The sequence below is a fragment of the Cloeon dipterum genome, chromosome 2 (assembly GCF_949628265.1).
Source record: "Cloeon dipterum chromosome 2, ieCloDipt1.1, whole genome shotgun sequence".
In the NCBI taxonomy this organism is placed as follows: Eukaryota; Metazoa; Arthropoda; class Insecta; order Ephemeroptera; family Baetidae; genus Cloeon; species Cloeon dipterum.
This window is the reverse complement of record NC_088787.1, coordinates 1883203-1907357: the sequence shown is the minus strand read 5'-3', so window position 1 is coordinate 1907357 and position 24155 is coordinate 1883203. Positions and strand designations below refer to the sequence as shown.

At 38.4% G+C, this 24155-nt stretch overlaps 2 protein-coding genes across 2 annotated transcripts; one reads left to right on the top strand and one right to left on the bottom strand.

The window, feature by feature from the left end:
* Positions 1 to 160: 160 nt before the first annotated feature.
* LOC135936341 (E3 ubiquitin-protein ligase UHRF1-like) lies at positions 161 to 3505 on the bottom strand. The gene is made up of 10 exons (XM_065479113.1): positions 3394 to 3505; positions 3158 to 3262; positions 2987 to 3096; positions 2798 to 2932; positions 2553 to 2746; positions 2271 to 2439; positions 1246 to 1426; positions 740 to 913; positions 589 to 687; positions 161 to 535 (listed from the first exon to the last, which is right to left on the bottom strand). The coding sequence occupies exons 2-10, from the start codon at positions 3260 to 3262 to the stop codon at positions 365 to 367; spliced, it is 1338 nt and encodes a 445-aa protein (XP_065335185.1). The 5' UTR covers positions 3394 to 3505; the 3' UTR covers positions 161 to 364.
* Positions 3506 to 6199: 2694 nt separating this feature from the next.
* LOC135935981 (uncharacterized) lies at positions 6200 to 8139 on the top strand. The gene is made up of 3 exons (XM_065478637.1): positions 6200 to 6520; positions 6630 to 6867; positions 7742 to 8139. The coding sequence occupies exons 1-3, from the start codon at positions 6200 to 6202 to the stop codon at positions 8137 to 8139; spliced, it is 957 nt and encodes a 318-aa protein (XP_065334709.1).
* The last annotated feature ends 16016 nt before the right edge of the window (positions 8140 to 24155 follow it).

Genomic DNA, 24155 nt, shown 5'->3' with positions numbered 1-24155 from the left:
GATCCAAACCCTAAAATTGTAGGATTAAAGTCTCTTATCCTGGTAATTTTAAAGGTAAAAACCATAGTGATTAGATCGCGAATTAAATTTGCTTAAAAATTTCGGAGTCTACATGCATAATCATCATTTCATTTATAATTAAAACTGTATAATTCGCAAATAAAAGTCAGTTTATTTGATACAACTATCAGCTATTTTAAACAACAATAAAAGAAATTCTATTTGATGAGAAAGATCCTTGAATTAATGGAATGTCAAAAGTCATCACAATATCCTTCCTCTTTATAAAATATTCCAGCAAACTGGCATTTGACTAATATTCAATTCACAGATGACTTAAAACAAGACTACAAAAGAACTCTGTTCACTGCTCCTCGGCTTCGACCAGCTTGGGCGACGCCTTCTTTGGGTTGTACCCTGGTAGAAGGGTGTTGAGGATCTGGTCCAGGAGATGATTGACCTTCACTTCCTTCTCCTCGACAGCTTCCTTGCAGCAGGGGCAGCGCGCCTTTTCCGAAGACATTTCAAAGCAAAGCTTCAAAGACAATTAATACAATCAGTTTGATTTTAAATAAATTTTCAACTCACGAGGCAAGCATTGTGGCTGCAGGACAAGGTGATTGGCTCTTTGACCACCTTCTTGCAGACGCAGCAACGAAACTTCTTGGCCAGGGCAGCGATGAAGTACTGGAAAGGATTTTATTATTTTCAAGAAGATAAATTTTTAATTTATTCTCACGGGATGGCCGAGCTTGAGGCTGGCACTCAGGTCGTTCCAGTTTCTGTCGTTGGCCACGTCTTCTCTGATCAGGCCCTCGATGGACGGGGGAAGAACGTAGGGCGGCATTTCCTTCTTCGGCTTCACCTCTTCGACCGGCAACTTCCTCTTCAGTCGCTTCTCGATGACGACACCCTGGAAATTGGCAATATTCGCAAGGTCTAATACTTATTGTCAAATAGATGGTTAAACACATACAAAGTTGATTTAATTGCCAAGAAACGCACTAAAATCGGAAAATTCTTTGTCTGAAAATTTCTCGACGCTAAATGACTTGACGCAGCGTGTTCGTCAACAGCTTCAACGGTTGCCTAGCAACGGCTTGCGTGCAATGTGAATTTCGCGGGAGATTCTGTCATGCGCCTGCGTCAACCAATCAGCGTCGAGAATTCTTAGAGCAAATTCAGAATTTAGTTTGCACGTTCCAGCAAAGTTAAGACCAAATTCTCCGACTTGAAAAGACTCACGTTCTTCTTGAAGACCCAGAATTGGCCGCTGGTCACGCCAGGGACTTTTCCGTGGCGATTTTCTGGCACCACGACGGCCGCACTGCGAGGCTGGACAGTAATCTTCGGCTTCTTCTCGGGGTAGTGGTCGGCGAACACTGCCCGCGTTTCTTCCTCCTCAATGCGGCAGCGTGTGCACAACCTAACAAATCGGAATGTAAATTCAGGCGTTTTCTACTTTAAGATCGTCTTTGACGAAGGTTCTGGGCACACCAATCGATTCCGGAGGGTCGAATTAGGTGGAGGATATTTTTTCCGTCCAGTAAGCCGAGCGCAACGTGCGAAATATTTTCCCGCCAAAACAATATAAATGCGAGAACTGCGCATGCGTGAGAGCTGGCTGGATCTAACAAAGAAGTCATTCGTACAGCTGCGGTCTCTCTGCAAGTGCTCAAACCAGCTCTCACGCATTCGCGCGCACTTCTCGCATTAAGGTTTTAATTGTTTTGGCGGGAAAAAAAGTGCGCACGTCGCACTGGGCATTTAGGAGGGAAAAATCGATTAGTGTGGTCAGAAAATTCGTCAATGACGGTCCTTAATAGAAAGGGGCGTGTCCAGAAAAAAACAGTTGAAAAGTAGCGAAGCTATGGAATTCAATAAAAAGGGGCGTAACCCGATTATCATACCAAGATGGCGAACTGGAAATTAGTTGTAAAGAAATTTTAATCTAAAAAACGCCGAAAAGGGGCACAACCGAAAAATGAAAAAGGGGGCGTAACCTAAAATTATGTCCAAAAGGGGGCGTAATCAGAGAAAAGAAGAATCTTCGAGGGAAAACGGGCGTTTCCTAGAACGCTATTGAACTTGGAAAATATTGAAAAGGGGGCGTAACCTGAAAACACACCCAGAAGGAGGCGTAACTAAATCAACGAAAACGACCCATCGAGGGAAAATGAGCATATAGAACGCTCATGACCTTAGAAAAAGATCGAAAAGGGGGCGTTTCCCGATAATCTGGTGATTTAATCGTAAGAATCGGTACTCACCATTTTTCATTGGCGCGATTTTTGGATTCTGCGTTGGCACAGGACACGTGACACTTGTTTTCGCAATCGCGGCACGTGATCAGCGGCTTTGCTCCGCCTTTGACGCCACAGAAAACGCAGCTGCACGTCCGGCACTTGAACCTCGGGTTCTCCACGCACCGCTCACACTCTGAAAATAATTAATTTTTCCCTTTTCTTTAATTTCATTTCGATAACATGCCTAAAACTGCAAGCTTAATGCAAAATATTAACTAAATCCAATTTTTCAGATAATTAGCTCACGTTTTCTAAGGGTGATCCTGATCCCCTGCCTGGTCCACTGCTCGCGCGGCGTCATCTCAGGGAATTTGAAGGTGCTGTGTGCAAAGAAGACGCGCTGCTCCGCCATTTTTTCCTCCAAAGCGAGCAACACCGTTCCGAACACCTCCGGAATCATGTTCGCCGCCTTCTCCACCCTGGTCACGAGCACCTTGTACCTGAAAAGAGCTAATTTGAACCCTTGCGACCCTGACATTTGAAGGTCTCACCAGCCCCTGTGGCAGTTTGGCATGAGCATGAAGGCCAGCAGGCGCATGCCCTTTTCCAGCTCCTCGGCGGACAACTCGACGCCCCTGCCAGGCGCCAAAAACTTCAGCTCGACCGAGTCCTCCACCTGTCCAGACCTTTTCGAGTCAGAAATTAATTACCAAATTGCGCAAATCAACAAAATTCCTCACCGTTTGCTGCGGACGTTGAATTTAATTTCCTTCTCGGAGGTTACGCCCACAATGGAGGCCTCGTTCCACTCGCTGCTCGTCCTGTCTTGGCACAAAACGGCGTCCTCGACCTGTGCAAATATCAGGGTTAGTTTTCGCAGAAAAATTCACAAAATTAATAAGCGCCCATACCTCAAAAGAGCAGTTTTTCTTGCTGTTCCTCTTGGTTTCGTCGGAGGTGCTGCCATTGTTTTCTGCTTCAAAAAACGGCAACGGCACGCTCCAATTGTAATTCATCTGAGGAATTAAATAAATTCATGCCGAGTCAACAATTAAAAACTATCTGAAAATTTTAAGCTGAAAATAAACGAGGCGCAGGAACAAATTTTCTTGCGAGCGAAACGCGCTTTTTAGACGTATTTGCTTACCCTGAGGGTTTAATGACCTGTAAATAAGTAACCTTGCTGCTGGCAGCGACTAGACAGTCCTTGTTTTCAGGGTTTTCAGGTCGATTTCTCGCTGCGGCTGTCCTGTTTTGTTTTTACAATTAGCTGAAAGACAGACAAAGGCGCGCAAACATTACGGGAGTAAGAAAAGGAGCTAAGGATTTCAATCGAGAAAGTGATTTTTTCAATTGAAACATGATATCAGTGTGTTTATTTCACAATTATTTATTCCACAATTATATCACTTAGTTCGTTTTTAACAAAAAAATTCTGGATATTCTTGTTCTCTTAAGGATTAATATATAATTTACCTCTACTCCTTTAACAAACCTACTCTTGTGACGTCACGTTCTGCAAAAATTCTTTGAGCTTGGGCTTGCGACAATTTCCAATGATTAATTCGTCAGGTTTCAATCTTCTCGGCTAAATGGACGTCTTTTCAGGCATGATTATATTTCTAGAATCTTCTGGTCAGCAAATCTTGAGGTAAAAAGGTGAAAGGTGAGAAAATATCACAAAATAAGGAAATTTGAGAAATTGTGATTTTAAAATTTAAATTCCTTCTGCAATTAATGTAGTTTAATAAAATTAACCGTTCCATTTGCATAAATCTCGTTCGCTGATATAAAGTCTTGAGGCAGGTCACAGGAAGTGTGGCGAAAAGGGCACCACTCTATCAATTCAACAATAAAAATTTGGGTGTTTGTTGAGTGATTTTCGTGGTATTATTGGAAATTATTAACTAATGCTATCCAAATGATTTTCTTTTGATCTCAGTTATCTTTTTCATCATTTTCCTGACTTTCCAAACTCTTAATGGTGCGGCGTGTGCGTTTAATTTATCGGTTAAAACAGAAATAATTCTGATCTTCTACTGTTATTTTTAATTTTTAATTATGCATCAGTTCAACCAATTGCTGTAGAAACACCAGCAGAGATTTTTTATTGAAAAAAATATATTTCAACGTTTTTGCGGCACATTAAAATATATACAACTTCTAAAAAGTAAACTTACAAGGAGGAACTCCGGATTGAGTCTGAAATCACCTCGAAAGATGCTAAAAAATCATAAATAGACGCTGGCGCCATCTAATAGCGGCTTCAAACACTTTCTGGCTTGCAAAAAATTAGCGGGGAGAGTTAATTTAAATTTTTAAAACACAAATCAAGAGAACAATGTGCAATGTTGGTAGTTATGCAACGTGCGTAGCTCAACAGTCACGCAAAATGCCTACATTCAGGTCTTTCCGGCGATTTTGCTTGTTGTGCGAATTATTCAACGCGACACAGCAAAAAATATGATTTTAAAGCGAGCTTGAAAAGAAAAAAAATGGAAGCAAAGACGTAGACAGGGACGAGCCAGTCTGTAACCTCGTCAGGAATATTGCAAAAAAGGTACCAATCCTGCTGCTCCTCTTCATTACAATAGAAACAAACTGTCTCCGGCGGTGGTGAGGGCGGGCGGGGGCGGCAAGGGTGCTTAAAATAGGTTAAAGTTCACGGCGAATCTGAAAAGGTTTGGTTTTCCACTCTTGCGTTTTTTATTTTTTAAATGGCTTCACCGTGCGTTGAAATCCGGAATATCTGCGGATTTGCAGTGGGACGCAGCCAGCAAAAATGCTCTTTATGTTTTGCTTATTTTTGATTAATTTGCAGAAAGTGCTAAATCAATAAATTTCTTCCTTGATACAATTTTCTTTTTAATCTCGCCACCACTTTGAATTTATTAAATTTCTTTTGAGAATGAAGAAACCAGCAACTTAATAATTAAAACACAGGAACGATTATTTTGCGTGGCCAAATTAATTTTGAACAGAAATGCATGCAGCCGGCCGAACAGTAGCGCATTTCTTGTTGGCAGGAGAAAATATTTTCGTCAAAAGGCTCGACTGTTTCGTTCGAAAAGTGTCAAATGAATATGCGACCGGCGCGACTTTGTTTCTGCGCAGGGTGCATACATTTGCTCTTTAACTTCGTTCATTTGGATGAAGGCTCTCTTACAGACTAACTCCAAAAACATAATACCTCTCCTGAGAGCTAGCAAAATTAATTGGTTCAATCTCAATCACGTGTTGCATATAATCAGCCACTGGAAACTGGAATCCGGAAGGTGCAGAGAATGGTTTATTCATTGTACAAACAAATAAAGTGTTCACTCAAATATGCTCTTTGGATCGTAAACATTTCCTATCAGCCGACTATTATTTGTCCCTATGTGAGTATGAACTGAAAGCCCTCTGGAGTCAGTTGTGAGTACTTCTTTCACACGTTAACATCGAACAAGTGTTGAACTCTTCATGCAGGACTTATCTTCACAATTTTGGCAGATCAATTGAGTGGTGAGAAACAATCTTTCACTTAGCTTATTTCTTTTCTTCTCTTGTAAGAATTAATTTTAAACAAAAGTCAATTTCAATTCATGTACTCTCTGTTCTTCATAGCTATTCTTTAGTTAATTCAATAGTGTTCGCTTTCCCGTGAGTCAATTCATAAGTGATAATGAGTAATATTTCATCGTATAATTTAAATATTAAATTCAATGTTAAGATCCAAGTAGAAAAAACAAACAAAGAGTTGAAACAGCTCGCTTAAAACTCATACATCGTATTAAAACAATAGAATTTGAAACTCATTTTAATTAGCAATTTAAATATTATGTTAAATTTATTCTAAATAACTTTTTTCGATTTTTTGTTGCGCTTCTCGTTTGTCGCTCCGTTCAGAATTTTCTCAAAACAACTATTGCTTCTTTTTGTTTTTTTGTGAACAGTCGGAAGAGGACAGAACCATGTCTCAGTTTTGTTGCGCCATTTTCTTGCTGGGGATTTCATCCCTAGCCACCGCCGCCAACTTAACTCTGATTTACGAATGGAATGAATTGGACTACGAGTTTCCGTCCGAGGCCAGCAGGACACAAGCATTGCAAGATGGAGCTTTTTATCCAGATTCGCGTTTTGAACCTCTTGACATGGCTGCGTACGGAACAAGGATCTTCCTCAGCCTTTTTACACATGTTTTTGGCATTCCGGTTAGTCTCGTGTCTTTGCCGACGTGGAGAGCGTCCTCCGCACCCCCGAAGCTCACTCCAGTCCCTTCGTGGGACATGTATGTAAGTATAAACTGTTTTAATGTCATTTGTTGTATATTTTAATTGGGATTTTTTTAATTGGGAAGAGACCCATCATTAGATTGATTCGGTTTAAAAATTCTTTGTGCAGGGAAAGGAAGGTTGCAACAAAATTGAAGTTCCAAAAAAGCTGGAAGTGGATTCCGTGGGCAGGATGTGGATTCTAGATGACGGTAGCACCGATTGCAATTCTAAAATTTGGACCATCGACTTGATCAACGATGATCAAACCAAACTTGTTCATCGTTTTTCCCAAAAGTACGATTTGCTGCACATTGTGCTCGACGAGACGAAAAACGAAACCTTGGCCTACGTCTCGCGCTGGTTTTGTCAATACATTTTCGTATATAGTTTGGAGAGAAATGTTTCTTGGAGTGTTTTGGTTCCAAGAATCCATGTTCTTTCCCTTGCCCTGTCTCCTAAGGATCAGCATCCGAGAAAGCTCTACATCAGCAATCGTGACAACTTTGAAGTGTATTCTATTCTCGTTGCCGTTCTCCGCAACGGAACTGGAAATGCAAAACCAGATCGAATGGGAAAATGGACTGCAAGACCACATAAAATGCTAATGGACGTACACGGAACCCTTTATGCAGCCTTTTACTCTATGTATTACATATCTTCTTGGAACACATTATCCCAGCGATTTGAGGAGCAGCGGTTTCATGAGGTAACTTTTTTGAGAAGAGAATGAATAGTTATTCGGGATTTGGTAACGATTATATAGAGTCAGGAAGTAGGAATTAAAATAAAGTCGTCCGAGAGAAGTCAGTAATTTGTAGCAGAAAATTATTAACTGTATCGTTTGGCACAATTTAACAGGATCTATAGTGTCAGAAATCATTATATTATCGATTCGGTGCTTGCTTGGTTTTAGGTCGCTGCACACAAAGATTGGTCGTTCTTGTTTGCTTTGGACCAAAACGGAACTTTTTGGATTACGGTTATTGACAGAAATATAGAACACTCAACATACAGGATTTTGAAGGAACAATCCTTCGAAGCCTCACCAGGTAAGATCTATTTAACAAAGACTGAAATAAAAAAATTATATGGAGTTCTTAAATTTTGTTATGAGAATCTTAGCCAAAAGATTATATATAAACCATTTCCGAAACCATTTATTTTCAATGCAATTGATGGTTTGAATATCTTTTGATGCTAGAGTAAACGACTTTTCATGTTGATATATTCTTATTCCAGTTACACCTTTCATTCCCACCACCACTACAAAACGAATATCTTGGACGTCTGCTGAGAATAGTGCCACAACCGAAGTGCTGGAGTGCATCATCCTGAAAGAAAAATTGCACCAATGTTGGCGTTTCATCATCTTTCTTTTGTGCTCCTACGTATTTACCGTGATCTTCTTGACTTCCATCATTGTCCTGACACAGAACAGGAAAAATAATGCCCTTTCGCGAAACACAAAAGAGGTTCATGAAATGACCATTGTCCGTGACAAACCAAACAAAGAACACGAATTCCCCAACAACGCCTATTCGAGGTCTTTTTCTCCTGATCTAGAAGCAGCCGAAAAGGCCCAGTACGCGACCGACGAAGAATGCGAAAGCGATTACTTCGAGGCCGTGGAGTTTTGATAAATTTAGACAGGCACCTCTTGATCTAAATCAAATATGCAACCAGGCCACTGCAACGCCCCCTCTAGAAATCTATAGGAGCAGCCGAAATTTCTGTTAACAATCAGTGAAGAATGCGAATTAAACGATTCTACAGATGAGTTAAAAATCAGTTATATTGTTGACCTAAAACTAATAATTTAAAAACATGTAATTATTCTTAAATGTATTTCCTTGTTTTGTTAATAAATGTAGTGTTTCATCCAACTGTGTCTCTTGTTATTAAAACTGTTCCACCTATTGGTTTTTTTGTAAAACTGCGCATTTTTCAGTAAATTAATCAGAAATAGGCATCCTTAATAAAAAGTGAAGGAGAGAAAGCAGTTTGTTATGATGCACTGCAGTAAATTTTCACAGAAAGCGATACTAATAACTTTTACTTTTATTGTTGTCAGAAGACCAGGAAGTACGTGCAATTTATTTTAAAGCAGTTAATTTCTTATTCAATATATTTTCGTATACGATTAATCCTGAATGTACTTTTTATATATTAGGTCTTTCAATCAATTATTTCTTCTAGTTGTTTTTTTTAATTCTGATACCTCAACGCAGTCAAATGTTACAGGACACCTGTCAGACTTTTTTCACTGAACACGTAATCTTTTTAGGTAACAAAACAAGACCCCAAGATTAAGATCTAAAGCACTTAATCCTCGACCATCTGGAATGCGCATTGTGTAAGGATTTGTTCATTGTAAAAGAGTGGGGAAACACTCATACATATACTCTCTTCAATGTATTCCATCGAGTGGAGCAACCACTTAATTGTCACAATATATCCGTGATGAAATAGTCCTCGGATCACTTGAGAGTTGTTTCTCCACGCGATAGCAAACAGGCAAGTGTAGCAGACGTCCGCAGACATATTTTTGTTCCTTTTGAGAACAGTTTGAAGCATGACCTTGTTTCTCGTCGCAATTTTCTTCCTCGGCCTTTCATCCCTGGCCACCGCCGCCAACTTGACACTAGTCTACGAGTGGCCGCACGTAGTTGAATGGGACGACGAGTGGCCGTTCGAGGCGAACAGGTCCCTCGATCTGCGGGACGGAAATATCAACCCAAAGATCATTGATCCTCGTTACATGGCTGTCTACGGATCAAGGATCTTCCTCATCCTTCAGACACATGATGACTTTCCGGTGAGTCTGGTGTCTATGCCGACGAGCAGCGCGTCCTCTGAATCTGCGAAGCTCATCCCATTTCCTTCGAGGGACACGCATGTAATTATATAGCCAAGTTAAATGTTTTCGTGCATTAAAATGCGGAGACATTTCACTCTTGACAAGCCCAACTGCAGCCTGTTTTGCCTTGATTAATCAACATCAATTAAATTTTATGTGCTGGCAACTGAGAACTGAAATTATTTTGGTAATTTTCTCTAGGAATTGACAAATGTTGTTTTCGATCCTTGCCGAAAATTGTCCTTTTGATCTCAAAACCAGATTCATTGGGTTAAATGTAATTATTTGACGTATAGAAAACCATGATTTTTCGTGCGTCATTCGTAAAAAAGGACAAGAAGTTTACTTGCAGAGAGCCACTACTGGTTTCGGTTCTTTGTTTTAAGAAAGCTTACAAATTTCTTATTTTTTTTTGCAGAGAATCTGCGACAAAATTGAAGAAGCAAAAGGGCTAGAATTGGACTTGGTTGGAAGGCTGTGGGTGCTGGACAGCGGTAGCGAAAAATGCAATTCCAAAATATTGGCTTTTGACCTTACCAACAACGATGAACGCAAACTAATTCATCGGTTCCGTTTTTACGGCCAGCACTTGCATAGCTTGATTCTCGACGAAACGCCCAACGGAACGTTTGCCTACATCTCGCGGCAGTATGAACAAAACATTGTCGTGTTTAGTTTGGAAAGAAACCAATCTTGGATTGTGGAAACGCCAGGAATGGAGGTTTCTTCCATTGTCCTGTCCCCTAAAGATCAGGAACCGAGAAATGTTTACCTTGGCAAATTCTACTCGAATGAACTGTATTCTATCCCCGTCGCCACACTCCGCAACAGAACTCGAAGTGTAAATCCGAAACAAATCGGAAAGTGGACTGCAACACCATATAGAATGGTGATGGACAACCACGGGATCATTTATGCCGCTTTTTTCAGCGAACACTACATACATTCTTGGAACACTTCTCAGCCATTTCTGGAGCAGCCTTTTTATGAGGTAGGTATCGTATAAGTGCAGAATAATTAATTTCGTTCGAAATTTATAACGAGTATTTTGGATCCTCTTTGAAATGATTTATTAAATCTGTAATATTTCGCGATAACTGTTCAAAATAAATAATCTGCGAATGTGTGAGCCAGTAAGAGCGAACCTTGTGTTCAGCCCAATTCTCTAAATTTCTATATTGAAATCCTTCATCATCGAGACCGTGCTTTGCTTGCTTTTAGACCAATCAACTGATTGATTATTGGCCATTTACTATTGCCTTGGATCAAAATGGAACTATCTGGATCACAACGCTTGATAAAAAGAGAGAAAATCCAAGATACAGGCTTTTGAAGGCTTCAGACGGTGAAATTCTAGTATCTCCTCTCTAGAATAGGCAATTAACGTAATGTTTGATTTATTCTTATTCCAGTCACACCAGTCATTCCAGCCACCACCACAGAACGATCCAGCCTTTTAATATCGACCACAACATCTGTTGAGAATACGGCCACAATCGATGTGCAGGAGTGCAGCATCCTGGCAGCAAAATTGCACCAATGTTGGCTGTTTATCATCTTTCTTTTCTGCTCCTACGTGTTTACCGTGATCTTGTTGACTTTCATCATCCTGAGAAAGAATGGGAACAACAATTCCCTTCCGCCAAACACCAACGAAGCCTATCAAATGACCATCGATCGTGACAAAGCCAGATACCACAAATTCCACGATAGCGTCAATTCGATGTCCCCTTTTCCTGAACTAGAAGCAGTTGAAATATTCCCCAGTAATAACTGAAATTCTTGTCCGGCTCCAGTTTATTAAATAAAAATGCGTACTTCCACAATTTGTATATAGATTATTCGAATATTAGCGTTCGAATAGAAATAAACCCTTTTTTAGGTGTATGAAATCTGGAAAATATATTGAAATGTGTGGTGACTAGGCAGGTGGCACACATATTCAAGGACTTTAATTGCTCATCTTAATTAACTTTCAATCAAATTAGTCAGTTTGCATAGTGAGTTTTATTCTTTTAAGTGAAAACTAGTGTTTCTCTTACTGCCCACAACTCCTACAAATGGAATGATATTGCAAATAAATATTAAAAAATTGAAAATGTTTTCTATGCAATCAACAAGGACAGCACATACAAGCGCATTTTAATAAATCACACAAGCAGTAGCAAAGGGCGTAGATAAATACGATACTCAGGAACATGCCTAAGGCAATCTTTGGCGTCGGAATCTCCAACAAGGGGGAGGTCAAGGCGGAGTTGGTCGGAATGAACGCTTTATCTGGATCCTCGGTGGTGATATCAACAAACGACTCACCTAATCAAATTGTTTAAAATAAATAACACATTTTAAACGTTCAACTTACTGATCGGTCTGCCTCGGTTAGGAATCAGAGGATCTGCAAAAATAAAATAACAAAAAGATATTTATTGTAAATTACTTTAACTCTGAGATTACTTGTGGGTGGTGATGAAACTTCTAAATGGTCTTGAGACGTGCAAATGAGTCTGGCGTTGACTTCGTTTTGGTTTACATCCAAGAGCGACACGTCGTAGTAGGATCCGGATACGCATGAATGCAATTTATGCTTGTAGTGCGTTTTGTTCACGATGGGTAACGTTTCCAGGAATTGTTCCCTTCTTATTTCAATATCAGTTTTAAGAAATATGTTTAAAGTGTCCAGCTGGCAGTAATCCTCTTCAATTGCTGCAGAAATCAGAGCTGCACCCGAGTCGTCAATTTGGATCTCGAGATTTAAGCCATCTAGGAAAATCCGATAAAAAACAGAATAAACGCCATGTCTTTTTTAAAATTGCAACTCACCAATCGGACTGCAAGTCTTAACAGTGATAATTGGGCCAGGCATCACATTTTGCGGATACATTTCCCAATTGTATTCGTACACAGTAAGAGTGATCTCGTAGTCCAAGTTTGGTCTAAGATTATCAAGTGTAACAAATTCACCGTCCGTGTCTTTATGAACCTTGGTGAGCCAAATTGTTCCTGCGTTTTTCTAAATGTAGAGATTTTTTAATTATTCGAGTAATAGTTTAATTTCTTAAAGTTATTACTTTTCTGTACTGCACGGCGATGTGGTCGTAACCAGTGAGCTGGCTACTGTCCGGCATCCTCAATTTAATGGCTGTTCTCGAGACACTCACAACCATAGGGTCCACCATTCTAATTGCTACGTATTAAGAGTTTATTACTAAGATGATAACCAAAATTTAGATATTCTCCTACGATTGGTGCACAGAGGAAAGCTAAACGTCCCATTTGTACAAGCAACATTGCACGATCCGTCCTTTCTACTGAATTCATCGTTGACACAACGGCCAGCTGGGTAATTTTCAGCACAATCCATTCCATAATTATTTCCGGAACAAGCTGTTGAGGGAAAATTGTTAGAAGATTGTTTTTGAAGGTGTTTATAATATTACGTGTCTCGCAATTTTCTCCTGAATAGCCTGCAAAGCAATGCTGTCCCGCTCTCAACTCTGAACAGTCTTTTTTGCCCAGTCGTTCGCAAATTTTCCAACTAATAGCAACTAAAATTTAAAAATTATTTATTAGATGTAATTTCTGAATCCATGCAACATTACAAAAAGTGAAGTGATGCATTTGGAGAATTAATCTCCGGGATGTTCTTATTATTAACAAAATATTTTGTTAATACCTTTTTTAATATCTTCTCCATTCGTTTCTGGGGGTTGATCAGACAGTATCTGACAGTTAAACTGATCACTGTGGTCCTTTGGAACAACCATCAAGTCTCCTGAATTTAGAGAAAAATAAAAATATCGTGAGAAAAATATTAAAACAAACCTCCTGTGCAGAATTTTACTCCACCAATTTCCAGGTCTTTCGATCCAACGCTCAACCTGATCGTCGCCTTTCCCTGGAATTGACGTTGCCGATTTTCAAACCTAGCAACTTGCCAGGTGGCAGCACCTTTCTCTGAAGCTTCGTTATGAGTGAAATGCTCCGTTCGGCCGTTCTGCATCGTCAAAGTGACGTTCAAAGGACTTTCTGAACTGTTCAGTTTATTTTTCAAAATGTAAACAACGTCAACGCAGAATGGACTTGCTTCTTTGATGTCTATTTCTCGTTCCATCCAAGCATTTAATTTTTCGGGCACAAGCACATTGTCTGGAATTAATTTGAATAAATGAGGAAGTTTATTTTAGACGGTGTCAAAGGGCCAATATTTGTTAAGAAACCTATGACGTAAAAAAACAGTGGATCAACGTTAGTGATTATGATCAGAACTGATAAGAAGTGTAGCGACAAGAACGCCAAAGGACCAATCGCAGATTAAGGAAGCAATTTTATGATTTACGGATTGTTCTTTTCCAATATTATGTCTAACACGTCGCACGCGACTCAGCGATAGCAAGCGCCCCACTTGTCAAACAAATGCGCACGAGTTGATCTACATACACCGACATATTTACAGACGGGATATTCTAAGCCCCTTCTTCAATGACGTCACGGGTTGCTGGCAGTCAGTGACGTCATTGGAGGAGGGGCTAAAAATCCCGTATGTAAACATAAGCCGTTAATGCCAGTATCCGCCAGGGGGTGCTCTTTCTTGTGGCCCGAACTCGTCCCGATCGTTTTGAATAGCAGTATTTTGCGCACGTCAATAAGTTACGCCCACAAAAGCTCTTCAAGTCCTACGATTGAGTTGGGAAACTCTTAGCTGGGATGAGTTCAGGCCATAAGAGTGACGACCACCCCCTAGTATGTCCACCAGTCCTACCTATACCGTCCTTTATCTACGATATTAATACCGCAAACAGGAAGAACAATAATGAACGCATCCAAGAAATTCACGTTTGAAATATGTGCCCGCTTTTATGTCTGGGTAAAACATTGAGCAGTCACGCGACTCTGAAATCTGAAAATACTCTGTGATTGCCCGGAGAGGCTCTCGCTCCAGCGTGTGAAGCTGTGATAGCAATCACAGACTTTGTAAAGACACTCTCTGACCACAACCAGCGTAGCCATCAATATGCTATATATTTTGCCTTTTAAAGGCATTCGAAAATTGGTTAAAGTTGGATATTTGAAAGTCTTACAAGCATGATGCTTCACCAATGCAGATCCTGACAGCATGATTGTTGGGATGAAATCTTCCAGATCCCTAAAAGCATATTTAATATTCGATTAAATTATAAGTAAACTCGAATATTTTTACTTACATTAATGTACTACCAATTAATGACCTTTTGCCTTCCTCATGAATGATCATTTCTAGTTTTGTTGTTTCTGCCGAGTATTCAAGAGTCATGATATGCCATAGATTTTGTTTCGGGAAATCTACAGGCTGATAAGCAAATGTCAGCTATAATTGAATGTGCAAATTTATCATACGTACGCGAAAATCAGAGTTTTGAAATAAGAAATCAATGGAATGCGGAATATCCCAAAAGTTCCCAATGAGAATTTCATCCTCGGGGATATTTCTTGTTAGGTTTAACGCATCCAACAAACTCTCTTGGCCAATCATCACTTTGTAGCCAGCTTCAGTTAGCATTGAGTAATGAGAGCTGGTTGATTTGTTCTTCCTGATTTCCTCCGTCAGCAGCAAAGTATAATTATCTCCGGAATAAACTGGCAGGTCTGTAAAAGCCCACTTAATTTTTATTTATTTGGAAAATGTTAAGAAAACGAACCGTGCCAACGAAAGTCAGTAACAGCCGGATAATTTCCGTATTTGTTCGATTTCATTGAGAAATTTTGTGTTTGCCACTGTTCACAGCCGCCTTTCTTCACCAAATTGCAGTCGAATTTTCCCAGTTGGTTGGAACTTCCGTCCAAACCGAAGATTTCCACATTGTTGTTGCAATCTTCACAGGATATTTCAATAAAAATGTTGTTGTAAATAATCAAAAGCCGAAATTTAAACAAACATAAATCTTACATAACGAACAAGAGTGGAAAATATTTGTGTAAATTGACATAAAAATAACAAATTTACAACTACTATTTACTGTCAAGCTATTACTAAAATATGACTCAATGATATTTCTTAATCAACTAAAAAAACAATGTAATTTTTAAAAATTGTCAAACATAAATACCTATTGTGTTCCAGGACTTGATGAAAGCTACCGCATGTTGGTGATCATCAGTGATGCAAGCCTTGATTCGGTCCGTGGATTTAACTTGGACCAAATATCCAAAAGCAACGTGGAATAACCCTGCTTAAAAAAATTAAATTTGTCCGTCAAGGAGTGATAATTTCTCACCGAGAAGGAAGAGGAGTAACAACATGCACGTTGGGATCTTCTGCACCATGGTGAATCCTTAATAAAATAAAATAAAATTTTCTTGGTGTTAAAAAAATACATATTAAATTCAAATTTTATATGTGTAAAGTGTGTTTAATTGCTGGTAATTTTAGGGCTGCGAATTTTAGATGATTAATTATTCGTACGAGGAAGAATGCTACCAAATTCATGCAAGTTTCGACAACAGCCAAATTTACATCTTTAGCTCAATGGACAATGGCCGCCTCTGGCTCACCGTGGAAAAGGCTAATAAAATAGATAAAATGGATATTTTCAGTTTAATTAAGAACTATAGTAAATGCAGTGTAAATTAGAAATAAACAAAATTGACAAAAACCTATCTTGTCCCCGAAAATATTCATCTAGCCTTATATTTATAAAAGAAAAATTGTACCTTGAGTCGTTGATTATTAGAAGCTTCAAACTACCTTCTCTATCCAAGCGCAGCAAAAACACTAAATGCTCACTGAACGAAATAATTATTTTCTTCCTCTCCTCGCTTCGTGGCATTGGCCAACGTGAGCGTTTGTTTGTTTTGACTTGAAATTAATATTCGTGCCGCAGTTGATATATGAGTGAGTAAGGTAAATACTTAATTGCGCAAATAAAGGAATTACAAACACGGAGGAAATTGTGAAATTATCATTAAACAATAATCACTTTCTGGTTAATATGTGTTTTATGTTATGTTTAGGCGGTATGGGAAATATTTTATTTCAAATCCAATTTATTTAATGCATGGGCTGTCACACTTGTTTTACATCATCTGTTTCATCGTTTTAACCATGATTCTGTCCAGTTTGACCAATTTTGGCTCATCCTGGGACACATGAAGACCTCCCGCAAATCGGCGCGCTTGACCAAAATGGCACCCTTTGGTTGACGGTGTTTGATAAAAAAATAAAGCCAAAACTCGGGCTTTTAAAGGCTGCAGAGTGCATACGAAGAAAAATCCTCCGAGGCTGTGCCAGGTATAGTAATTTTCTCTTTGTGTTTTTTTTTAAATATTACGGGGAACATCTCATATCATTAATTAACCAAAGTTATTATATTTACTTAAAAAATTATTTTACGGCTCTCTTTGTTTTTTTTTAAATACCAAATAATGTTTTAAAAAAATGCATTCAATTCGTTACAAAAACTGTTCGCAAATCTTTTATTTTCAGTTTTAAATTTTTGCAGAAATTTTATTTCACTTAATTGGCGGTTAATTATTGGAGTTTAATTAATGCCAGCCATTTCCCAATCACAACCATCATCATTTCCCAAAAAACTGAAAACCATTACAGAAGAATCGAGCTTGTGGCTTTTATGTGTTTTTATGGTATTTTTACTCATCTCCAACTCTGAAAAGTTAAATTTTAACTGGAATGAGCCTGAAATCACATCAAAAGAGGATTACAAATCGTTAATATACGCTGGTGCCATCTAAGAGCGGCTTCAGTCACTTCTGGTTTGCTTACAATTAACGGGAACAGTTGAAACTTTATTTTTTGAACGCAAAGCATGAGAGAAATTATCATATTTGGTAGTTAAATGCAACGCGCGGGACTCAATAGTCATGCGAAAATGCAGGTTTTGCAGGTGATTTTGCTCTGTGTTAGGATCGTTTGAAGACCAATTACGAGCCAATCCAATCAAAATCCTAGGAAATTTAAGATTTTTAACTCTAAAAAATGTGTTTTTAGCAGTGAAAATAACATAGAAAAGGGAAAAATTTACAATTTTTTTCCAAAAAGGGGACCAATAATGGTTGCATCGCATGCGTAGTTCCAACGCCGGTCTGAGAGCCATGAATTTTTAGATTTTTCCCACCCATAATAAAATTAAAATTACGGTTATTCTGTTATTTCTCTTTTTGCACAGCGCGCATCAAGGGCAGGCGCGAAAATGTTTTATTTTTGAAACCTTTATTCATTTTGCTGATAATTATAATTGGCTTATAATTAAATGCAGCAGCAATCGAGCAATTTTAGCAGAATTAAAGGAACCAACAGGATTTGAAGTGAGTCTTGGACTGTGGGAACAACGTTTGTTCGTCAAATCGGTGAAGGATGATTATCGTACCCATATTTATTATTCATTTTACATAAAAATATAGTGTTCACTCAAATATGCTCTTTGGAATGTAAATATTTTCTATCAGGTGACTAATATTATTATATAAGAATGAACGGAAAGCCGTGGAGTCAGTTGAGAGTTCTCATCTTAATTCTTTCTCGCGTTAACACCGAGGAAGTGGGTGTTGAACTCCACAGCAGACTTATCTTCACAATTTCGGCAGATCAATTGAGTGGTGAGAAACAACATTTCACTTAGCTTATTTCTTTTCTTCTCTTATAAGAATTAATTTAAAAAAAGTCAATTTCATATCTTGTACTCTGTGTTCCTATATTAGCTATCTTTTAATTAATTAAATAGTGTTCGCTTTTTCACGTGCGTCATAGAATCCATGTGACTTGCGAAGAAGCAGCTCGCTATTAAAACAATGGAATTAGAAATACATTTTAATTGGCAATTAAAATATTATATTAAATCTATATTCTAAATAACTTGTTTCGTATTTTTTTTTGCGTATCTCGTTCGTCGCTCCGTTCAGAATTTTCTCGAAACAACTGATGTTTTTTTGTTTTTTTTGAACAGTTGAAAGTTGCCAGAAGCATGTCTCCATTCTTAGTCGCCATTTTCTGGCTTGGCCTTTCATCGCTGGCCACCGCCGCCAACTTCACTCAGGTCTACGAATGGACTGAGGAATTTGACTACGAGTGGCCATCGGAGGAAAGCAGGACGCAAGCCTTGGAAGATGGAACTTATGATCCAAAGGCGAGAATCAAACCTCTTTACATGGCTGCGTACGGAACAAGAATTTTCCTCGGCCTGTTAAATAGTGACGGCATTCCGGTGAATTTGGTGTCTTTACCGACGAGCGGCGCATCCTCCGCACCTCCGAAACTCACTCCATTTCCATCGTGGGACATGCATCTTCATGTAAGTATCAAAAGTATATGTTATCTGCTCTTGTACATTTTAATTGATAAGGAAAATTGTTCTGAATCTTCAAAGAGAAGCATTTTTAACATTTCATAGCTTATTTAGTATCTTATAGTTTTGCTATAAAAGCCACTGTTTGTTCACGTCGAAATTCAAAACAATTCGTCTTTTTCAGAGAAAGAGAGACTGCAACAAAATTAAAGAAGTAAATGGGCTGGATGTGGATTCCGCTGGAAGGCTATGTGGGTGCTGGACAGAGGAAACTACAATTGCAAAGGAAAAATTTGGATCAACGATTTGAACAACAACGATCGCATCGTACTGATTCATCAGTTTTCTTTTTACGACTGGATGCACGACTTGGTGCTCGACGAAACAAATCATGGAACCTTTGCCTACACCTCGCGGTGGAAAGAACGAAACATTGTCGTGTTTAGTTTGGAAAGAAATGAATCCTGGATTGTGGAAACGCCAAGAATACAGGTTTTCTCCATTTCCCTGTCCCCTGAGGATCAGGAGCCGAGACAGCTCTACTTCGGCTACTACTACTCCTTTGAACTGTATTCAATTTCCGCTACCGAACTTCGCAGTGGGACTGGAACTGCAAATCCGAATCTAATCGGAGAATGGACTGCAAAACCTTACAGAATGCTGATGGACAACCACGGGACCATGTATGCCGCATTTTTGTCGGAAAACTACATTCTCTCTTGGAATACTTCCAAGCCATTTCAGGAGAAGCATTTTCATAAGGTATAGGTCATAAATTTAAAATATCATTTGAATCCAACGAGTTTGCAGATCCTCTCGTTGAATACATATTTTTGCACACTTTACAATCTTTTGTGATCTATGGCCGTCCAAGTGATTGTCTAAAATTGTCCGAGCACTAGCGAAATTAAAATATTCAACACCTCTTCCTAAAATTCTATAAATATAATCTTCGAGTTGGTGCTTTGCTTGGTTTCAGGTTGCAGGAATCGTTGCTAATAGACAATTTACTTTTTCCTTGGATCAAAATGGAACTTTTTGGATGACGGAGACAGATGCAAAAAAAGAGCTAAGATACATGCTAAGGCTTTTGAAGACTGCAGTCGGAGAAAAATCCTCCGAGCCCTTGCCAGGTAAGGTTAGGGAGGAGAAAGCCAAACTTTTAATCAGCCCTATAAATATTTACTTTAAAATAACATATTTACTAATGATTGCTAAATATTGTTGCTTTCACTTTGATTAATACCTTTTGATGCTAGAATACACGACATCATGTTGATTTCTTCTTTTGTTTCAGTTACGCCCGCCATTCCAACAACCACTACCATTTCCCCGAAGAGCAAACCAACGTCTATCACCAGCACAGAATCCATTCCGACCACAACGAAATCTTCGACGCCTGCTGAGCAAACAACTGCCCCATCCGAGTTGCAGAAGAGAAGCACCCAGACTGAAAAATCGCCTTTCAAACTCATTCTTATCTGCTCATCCGTCGTATTTATCCTGATCCTATTCGGTGTCGGTTTGATCATATTCCTCAAAAAGAAGAGGAACAATTCCCTTTCGCAAAACACTGACGATAGTCATGAAATTACCTTTTCCCGTGACAACCACCTTGACGAAAATTCGAGGTACCCTTCCCCTGATCTCTTAACAGCCGAAAATTCCCAGAGAGCGACCGGCGAAGAAAATGATATAGCGATGCCTGCGAAATTCCACGGAGAGTTTCGGAAAATATTAACAGGCCCGTTTTGATCTAAATCCTGTAACAGATATTATAAAATGATTTAATCATTCTAATATGTATTTCATTGGCATTCGAAATAAATAATATAGTTTCACCCGACTTATTCTATTTTTATCTAAATCATTTCACCTACTTTTCTCGTAAAACTGTTGTGAAATAATCATTGAAGTCGGAAATGCTTGCCTAAAAAAAGAAAGAGGAAGTAGTGTGTTGTGTATTTTCCTGCAACAAATGTTGACAGAAAGCGATAAATATCCCGCATAAAAAAATATAACCCAGGAATATTCGGAATAATCCTAGATTAATCGAAATTTACCCGAAAAAATTAATCCAAAAAAATGATCCAGGAATAATCCTGTATTAATTGAGATTAATCTATGAATGTTTAAGATCAATCTAGAGATTAATCTAAAAAAACATCCTCAGATTATTCTTTGGATCATTCTCAGATTAATCCAAAAAAATAATTTTTGGAATGTTCGTGGATTTAATCCAGATTAATCTTAGAATGTTTTAAAATCAATCTAGAGATTAATCTTCAGGAATATCCCTAGAATATTCTCAAGGGGGAAATTAGAATAAATCTAATGGATTATCCCCAGAATGTTCTATGGATCATTCTGAGATTAATCTAAAATATTATTTTTTGGAATGATCCTGGAATATTCTTTTAAAAACCCTTAAAGAGAAGAACTTAGAAATTTTTCTTGAAATTGAAAACAAAATTAAATATGAAACATAACTCAATCAAGAAAATTAACTGCAATATTGTTAAATGTTTTGAAAACCGTTATCACAAAAATATTTTGCTCGCTAATATTTTTAATTACTGCAACGGATTAAATTTTAATAATAAAACCTAACAAATTTTTCATTATCTAACACAAAATAATGATGCCTTTTTTCAAAGATGCTGCCCGATTAAAAAAGGTACAAAATCATAAATTCGATTGAATATATGAATTTCTTAACACAAAAAGTCCTAATTAATGCCACCGACAAACGGGCAAATTTGTAAAACAAGGTCCGAAGGTCAAAAAAGGGTTAAAAGGACGATTTAAGTCTGTTCGCGGGAGCTGCGGCTGCACATGCATGCACGCACTTGCATGGAATGCCTGCTGCCTGCCTCTGTTGTGGAGCGGGGGAGGGGCGACGGGCGGTGGCAGCAGGACTAGCGAGCAGCAGCAGCAAGAGACTTACAAAATCCTGCCTCGCTCTTTGTCTAACGCGTCAACGGTCAACCGCCGTTCAAATCAAAGTTATTAACGGACGCCGGACGCCGCCAGTAAGGGACAACACGGACGTCCCGCGGACTCGGACGGATGGCCTGGATCTTGCGTTTAACAAGGTAAGTCTCATTTTATAGATTAGCGTCCAAAGAAATTAGAATAGATCGCGCAACTTTGACATCCAACGGTTTTATGGTAAAATTACACTTTTCGCCGCTACTTATGCAGTTTTCGCCACCAATATTTTGATATGGGATTCTCGCAAGTCCTTAAGTTATCAATTAGAACCCCGTAAATAAGTTTGGGTGGCGGAAACTGTGAATCGGTGAGGAAGAATGTAATTTTTCCATGTAAATTACGGTGACATTTCTTTTTCGCTTGCGAGAATTTAGAATGGCATGCCTTACACATTCTGATTCAATTGGCGTTGCAAGGAAAATGGAAAAATATTATGCTTGAACTTTTAATACTTGAACCTTCCATTTTCCAAGCAAAACTAATTGAAATAAGCTTTTATTTATTTTTTCCTATGAGTTGCTTCCCCTTTTTTAGCTTCAAGCCATCCGCAGATATTTTGCACGACGGAAAAAGATGTAACCGTTGAAGTTCTGCAGTTTGGGCATCAAGATCGGCGATGCTGGCATCGTAAAATAAAAAATTTTGTAGCTTTAATATGTGATATGGTTGAATACTAATAAATTTTGCATATTTTGTACATTAAATGAAGTTTGTAATTTTTTTAAATAATTCCAGATAAATCGCAATAACAAATTATTTTGGTATATTCTAGGAACATTCTGAGGGTAATTTTAAGAATAATATAGGGATAATTTTTGTCACACTTTATGTTAACCTTAAAATGATATTAGAATCACCTAAGAACATTCTTAGATTAACCTAAAAGAATAATCCTATGTAAAGATTTGTAACGCAAAATATTAATCCTGGATGAATCTGTAGATTAATCTAAGAGAATATCCTTAGAATGCTCTAGGATCATTCTTTAGAGCTTTTTGAAACAAACCCCGGCAGAATAATCCTGGAACATTCTAAGGATATTCTCTTAAATTAATCTACAGATTAATCCAGGATTAAGAAAACGCGTTACATAAATTCAAATAATATTAATTTTTTAGATTAATCCTGGGCGAAGTCGGTATATTCTTAGAATATTCTCAGGCGATATTTTTTTATGCGGGTATATTATATAATCAGGAGCCGACGTGTTATTCTCAGGTTGACAAATATTTTAAATTGGGTTTAATCCTATTATTGCTCTAATGATACTATTTTATGAGGTTTTTCAATCAACTCGTTCTCCTATTTGTTAAAATTCAATTTTCCGACCCTGTCCATTATGATCATTCATTTTGTTATATTCAAATAAATAGATGAGGTAGTCACCGACAGGTGGCGCGCATTTTGGAGAGGTGGGAGAAGAATAAAGAGTGACAGTACAGTACAGAGAGTGAGAGAAAGAATACCTGCCTTTCATTATTCTCCCTAGTGCAAATACTTAATTAGCCATGCATGCGGCTAGCAAGTGACATTAATACAGAGATTACTAGGTAATTCAGTACTTAACACATTTAAATTATTGAAAAGATTTTACTAACTTTTCTTCCGATTATGCGCTGCAACAAACGAAGAATCTTTATCAGTATCTAAGGCAACATCAGCGTTGGGTGGCTGAGGGTCTTGGAATATGGTAACGACATTTTTTAAATCCCTTTTATTGGAACTAACGCCGCTTTGCTTCTGAATATTTTTCATTGCACAATTAGTCTTTTTGTGTAACAAATCAATTTCTAAATTTAAAGCACTTACTAAAGCACTTGACCAACTGGACTGCATTGTGCAAGGATGTTTTATTAGTTCATTGTGAAAGCGTGGTGAAATATGGTTCACCCAATTACTCTGCAATGTATTCCATCCGTCGGAGCACCTCCTGCTTGAAGAAATAAAATCCTTTTGGATCACTTGTGAGTTCGTTTTCTACTCGTTAACATCGGGCAAGTGTTGAGCTCCGCTGACTTTTATCTTAACAATTTTGGCAGAGTGCTTGGTGAGAATCTATAATATGTTTCACTTAGCTTATTTCTTCTCTTATAAGCTTTAATTTTGAAGAACATGCAGTTACAATTCTTATGTACTCAGTTTCCGGCTATATTCCAATTAAAAAGTATTATTTAGTGTTTCAACTTTTTGTATTCATGAAAATAAAACTTCTTTCGACTTTCTGGTTGCACGTCTTTTTCGTCGCTCCATTCAGAATTTTTTCACAGTAACGTTTTTATTTTTATGTTTTTTGAGAACAGTTGCAAGAGGCGAGAATTATGTCTCCGTTTTTGTGCACCATTTTCCTGCTGTGCCTTTCAACCCTGGCCACCGCAGCCAACTTCACTCAAGTCTACGAGTGGGATGAATTGGATTACGAGTGGCCGGCAGAGGTGAACAAGACAAAGGCATTGAAGGATGGAACGTTCAAACCAGAGGAAATTTGTCCTCATTACATGGCTGTCTACGGAGAAAGGATCTTCCTCAG